A 6,017-nucleotide genomic window follows, 5' to 3' on the forward strand; every position below is an offset into this window, starting at 1 on the left:
ATCTTTATATGCCATAGGATTATATGTAAGACGATTGCAAAGATTTCAGCCATTAGATTACAATGGTTACAAAAAACTAGTTCTCTCTGCCTACCTGTCATCTTTATATGCCATAGGATTATATGTAAGATGATTGCAACAGGCATTAGAAACAGTTTGCGCACTGGTCTAATGGTTACAAATACCATCGCCTCTTGCAAGTCTTTCTTGACAAGCCTGAATTGCAGACTGGACACAATATTACATCTCAGATAGAAGCTGCATAGAAGCTGTTGTTTGAGTAGCCTCTGTCCATATAGCCATTTTATTTGCAACCTATGTCGAATCCAGGTGGTTCCTGGATGCTCTGGTCGTCATGGTGGAGTCCAAAGCTATTATTCTTCCGGTCTTCTATAAAATGAAGCCCTCGGAGGTCAGGTGGATGGGCAAAGATAAAGATGGATCATATGCTAAAGCCCTACGTATCCACGAAGAGAAGCAGCAGTACAACTTGTAGACTATCCAGACTTGGTGAAACGCCCTTCATCATGTCACGAATATAAGTGACTTTGAACTACAGGAGGGTAATGGGTAAGGATATCCACTATCTTGATCCATATTAGGTCTAAATCTGTTGCATTGAAGATACATCACATCTCAAGTATGTTTTTTTCATTACTTACTTTACTGTCTTAATTAATCTTCAGGGATGAGGGCAAAGAGAGACTCTTGGAGGAGCACGAAGAGGAGCTATTGGAGAAGGTTGTGCAAGCCGTGTTGAAAAATGTTGCAATGCCATTGGATGTGGCAAAATATCCAACTGGTTTGGCGGAAAAGTTACAAGATTTTTAAGGGACACTGCGACTGCATCATGGTGAGCATGTGGAGGTCAAGGTTGTGGGGATTGTGGGCATCGGTGGAATTGGAAAGACAATGCTGGCCAAAGAACTTTTTAATCGTAAGAGGTCAGATTATGATAGATCCTGCTTTCTATTTGATGTGAGGGAAAATGCAAATAAAATGTCTCTAAACAATGTATAAAGCAAACTCATTAAGGACTTGAAGGATAGAGATATCAAAATTGAGAGGTGGGAAGAAGGCGTGGAGATACTTAAAAAGAATCTTTCAGCTTGTGAGGAACTCATAATATTAAATGATGTAGGTCGTGTGGATCAACTAGATCCTTTCTTGCTAATTAAGCATGTCCTTCACCCCAAGAGCTTGATTTTGGTTACGTTTAGGGTCAAGCATATCCTTAGAAGTGCACAGTTGTCAATTTATCAGTTACCAGGCCTCAATATAGCACACTCCCAAGAGTTGTTTTGCTTGCATGCCTTTTTCCAGCCATATCCATTACCAAGATTTGAAAATCTTGTAGATGGGTTTTTAAAGGCATGCCATGGTTTGCCTCTATCATTGAAAGTTTTTGGGTCACTTATTTGTGGACATGACAAACTTTACTGGGAAGAGAAACTAAATGGACTTCACCAAACATTACCTACATAGATAGAAAGGAGCCTTAAAATTAGTTACGACTCTCTCAATCATGAGTAGCGGAAAATATTTTTAGATATCGCCTCTTTTTCGATAGGAAAAGACAAGGATACATGGGTAAGAATATGGAGGGGTTCGGGATGGAATGGTTTGGTAGGGTTTCAAAATCTTCTCGACAAGTGTCTTGTCGAGTTGGACGATGAAAATAGAATAAGAATGTGTGATCACCTCATAGATTTGGGAAGAGCTATTGCGGATTGTCCAGAATTATTACCTTGTTGGCTTTGGCGACCGATAAAGAATCTTCATCTTCATGAGTTGTTGCAACAATCATCCTCTATAAGTGTTTGAGCCATCCTAATTGTTGAATGTCTAAAGAACTTTCGGTATTTTTTATTCAAAACAGTCTACCACACAATATGTTAATAATAGTTTATTGTTTTCAAACCACAAACAAGTGATAACAGAAGTGCGCGGATTTTTTATGGCTCCTTGGTACACCTTTATTGGGGAGGATGAAGAGTAGGAAGTGTTCCATTCAAAATTAGAATTGCCCTTGAATACAAGTTCCATTCAAGAGGTCTGCGGAATCAGGAAATTGCAACTTCTTGAAGTTGAAGGCAACTTTGAAAGCATCTTGACTTCGGTGTGGTCACCAAAACTCATATGGCTTCATTGGAATGTGTCGATCTACTCATCACTGCCTTCTTGGATTCCATTCTGCGATTTAAGAGTTTTAGAAGTGTTCGGTTGGGAATTGAAAAGATTGTGGCAATCTCGATCTGAGGTACGTACATATAGATGCAGCAATTTGCAAAGCAATAATTCTCCTATATTTTCAATTTCTTATATAATCGAAACGTACTTAACATTGCAGGCACCTCTCCACTTACGGGAATTAAATATTGAAGCTCCGTTTTCCGAGTTTCCAAAGTCAATAAGGTCGTTGAAGCACCTAGAAAAGATTGTACTGAATTGTCCGCGATTGTTGACATACGCAGATGTAGCAATGCTATCAGAAGAATTTTGTTATTTGAGCTCCTTGAGATATCTAACCCTTATAGGGTGCCCGAAATTGCAGCTTCTTCCAATTTTATTTGGGAATCTAAAAAAGCTCGAATACTTCCATCTGTCCAAGTGCAGTAGTTTTGAAATGCTTCTTGATTCTTTTAGTAATCTAACAAATCCTCAACACATCAATCTGACAGACTGTGGAAGTTTGAAAATGCTCCCAAATTCCTTTGGGAATCTGGTAAATCTCCAACACGCCAATATTTCTAAGTGCAGCAATTTGGAGATGATTCCAAATTCCTTTGGGAATCTAACAACTCTCCAACATATCAATCTCACACTGTGCGGAAGTTTGAAGATGCTTCCAAATTTGTTTCAAAATCTGAGAAATCTCCAAACCAACCATGAATCTGACATTGTGCAAAAGTTTGAAGATGCTTCCAAGTTCCTTCGAAAATTTAAAAAATATTCAATACACCAATCTTTCTAGGTGTAAATGTCTGGAAATGCTTCCAAGCTTTCAGGGAAATCTATTGCAACTTAGACATCTACATTTGAGTGATTGTTTGAATTTGACTCTTTCCACACTTGGAGATATCACCACTCTTGAATGTTTAGATCTATCAGGTTGCCTCCAAATGGAGTTATTGCCTTCCCAGGTTGGAAGTCAACCGTCTTTGAAAAAGTTAAATTTGTTCCGTACAAACATCAAAGATTTACCTAGTACTATTGTGTGCCTGAGCAATTTGGAACTTCTGATGTTAGGTAGCCCTTTTTGTTGGGAGCGTTGCCATCTTTGTTCGAACTGACTAAGTGTTTATTACAAACATTGCAATTTTTCAACAAAATGTCAAGAATGTTACTGTAGTAAAGGTGTTTTCACATCCACTACTTCAGAAGCAGGAGGTGGGTGCTGATTTTCTTCTCCTTCTGTTGTGATGGCTATATCTGCTTCTTCGTCAGAAGATATTTTGATCTGGGTAGCATCGTCTTGGCTTTTTCCCCACAGAAAAAGGTAGAGACCAATGAATATAAGAATCACACCCATCAAACTGTTCTAGTGTAGGAAAATCAAGCATTTCAGTTAATTAATTTTGTAAATTTGTAGGCAAAATGAGAGAAGAAATAATAAATTTAATGTAAATTGTTAGGGTAGTTCTGGTAAACTTGATTTAGTCGAGTTATAAGTAGTTTTCTGGCTCCAACTTGTGGTTTGGCCCATGATATTCCTGTGGAATATAACCTATTTAAAAGCCAAAAGCCTCCATGTTAATTTCTTTCACTTATGGAGTCTTTCTGTTTTTAAACAGGCTATATTCCACATGAATACCATAGACAAAATTATGGGTTCTCATGAACCCCAAAATAGCTGATGACTTTACCTAATCAAATTTACTTGAACCACTCTAATAGAAATTGAAGACTTAAGAATATACTATATTCCATATGAATACCATGGACAAAACCATAGATTCTCATTAGCCCAAGAACAACTAATAACTTTATCTAATCAAGTTTAATTTTACCTGAACCACTCTAACACAAATTGAATATTGGAGTATATAAAAACCACCGAATTGAATATTTGAGAATATAACAAACCACCCACCTTCCCAGACGCAACGTGTCTCCCAGAACTATAGATGATAAAATTGCTGAGCACACGGTAGACACTGGGTTGAATACTGTAACGAATACTGGCCCTCGTTTCTGCAAACACCATAACTGTAATGGAAATGCCATTGCATTGAATATGATTCCCTGCCAAATTGAATTAATCTTCCACAAATCAGCTTAACCACCTAACAAAAATTTAAGTTATTCATGGCTGGGAAAATTGAGGAAGAACATCATTCATGTATGTAGACTTACTGCAGTGAACACAGTCAAAATATTAGCCCTATCCAGTATCCATGATGTTGGAATGATGCCCCTGTCAAGAATGGCTATTAGGAGAGCAGTTTGGATGGAGCCTAGAATGGCAGTAATTGATGTAAGGGATAGTGTGGCTGGAAACTTCTTCAATGTCTCAACCTGCACATGAAATTATAATCATACATTTGATTGGGTGGGGAGCTTTGAAACTTCTAAATACAGAAAAGGGTTATAATTGGGTATCAATTTAATATGCAAGGTGGTAGGGAGACCTGCAATATCATGGTAGTGGATAACATTATCACTGCTGAGATAAGGTAAATACACCCTCTAATCTGGTTGCCTGAATCTCCCTCGTGTAGAATGGTTTCCACTAGGTGTATTGTATTAGTGTTGGAAACTGATGTTGATTGTCCCCACAGAGGCCAGAGTTGGGCTAGAGTAGGACCTTGAAGGAAACTCATAGCCATTGCTCCACCCACACAAATTACAGTTCCCAGAATTTTGGCTCTGTTGCGAATACACATAACATCTACTTTCTCCATCCTACATATTTGACACTCACATTAGATTTTGGTCACAATAAATCTAAATGGTATAATTAACTCCAAATGAATGCATCATATAGGTGAGCAATTATAAGCTCAAAATAATTTTTTGACCATTAGTAACCTAAATCAAAATAAATTGTTCAGAGTTTCATTTCATTAACCTAAATGAAAGAATCTCCTCCAAATTTCAACTATGTGAACAGTTATTCTAGTTTAAACAGTTATAAGATAAACAATAGAAAATCTTTTAGCTTTTTAATAACTTCAACTACATGTAACTTCAATCATTAACATTCACTACCAAAATACAAATGATTTATATTTCATTAATCACACATTCAAATGATTAACCACACATTCAAAGTGAGTGTTTAGTTCTTGATTAACCACACATTCATGTAAACGATTCATATTTGATTAACCACACATTCAAAGCACATTCATGCATCCACACATTCAAATGATTAATAACACATTCAAAGTGAGTTTTGAGTACCTGATTAACCACACATTCATGCAAACGATTCATATCTGATTAACCACACATTCAAAGCACATTCATGCAAACGATTCATATTTGATTAACCACACATTCAAAGAACATTCATGCTAATTAGCCATACATTCAAAGTACATTCATGCAAATGATTCATCACTCAATGCAGAGTTAAGGTTTATAGCCACTCACTTATGGATCAAAAGCATGATGAATTAGTAAACTCTTAGCTGTTGGATGTAAAAAATAGGATTCAAGTCTATTCTACATGTTAATGGGTATTTCTATCAATCCAATACATATATGAAGTTTATAAACACCACTAATGGATCAAAATCAGTTACACATGCCAAGGGGAATCAAGTGCCATATATTTCAACTCAAAATCTCTGATCAACAAACTTTGTATTTTAGAGCTTTTCAACTGCAACTAGGAAAAGCTGCTATAGTAGAAAATATTTCCCCTCTTTATATTTGGTGACTCACTACAGCATAAAGAGAAAACTCCATTGGTGTTGCAGGGCTTCAAATCTGGGGAAAAGAGTTAGACAAATGAGCAAATGATTTGGACAAAAGATCTATGGATCCCATGCTTTCATCCATAATGATTT

At 36.8% G+C, this 6,017-nt stretch overlaps 1 protein-coding gene across 1 annotated transcript; it reads right to left on the bottom strand.

The window, feature by feature from the left end:
• Positions 1 to 3,343: 3,343 nt before the first annotated feature.
• Positions 3,344 to 4,904, bottom strand: LOC149196752 (auxin-induced protein 5NG4-like). Its single transcript, XM_089408421.1, has 4 exons — positions 4,632 to 4,904; positions 4,357 to 4,518; positions 4,094 to 4,245; positions 3,344 to 3,536 (listed from the first exon to the last, which is right to left on the bottom strand). Exons 1-4 carry the CDS (start codon positions 4,902 to 4,904, stop codon positions 3,344 to 3,346), a joined length of 780 nt encoding a protein of 259 aa, XP_089264547.1.
• Positions 4,905 to 6,017: the final 1,113 nt, after the last annotated feature.

The sequence above is a fragment of the Pinus tabuliformis genome, chromosome 2_2, assembly GCF_031772625.1.
Source record: "Pinus tabuliformis cultivar Carrire ecotype Pingquan chromosome 2_2, CPIR1, whole genome shotgun sequence".
NCBI classification, from domain to species: domain Eukaryota; kingdom Viridiplantae; phylum Streptophyta; class Pinopsida; order Pinales; family Pinaceae; genus Pinus; species Pinus tabuliformis.

Excerpts from the sequence above, each read along its gene's own strand:
- LOC149196752 (XM_089408421.1), bottom strand. The coding sequence starts at position 4,904 with ATGGAGAAAGTAGATGTTATGTGTATTCGCAACAGAGCCAAAATTCTG. Across the intron at positions 4,519-4,631 it reads CCACTACCATGATATTGCAG|GTTGAGACATTGAAGAAGTT; the intron begins GTCTCCCTACCA and ends TTTCATGTGCAG. Across the intron at positions 3,537-4,093 it reads GACACGTTGCGTCTGGGAAG|TTTGATGGGTGTGATTCTTA; the intron begins GTGGGTGGTTTG and ends ACACTAGAACAG.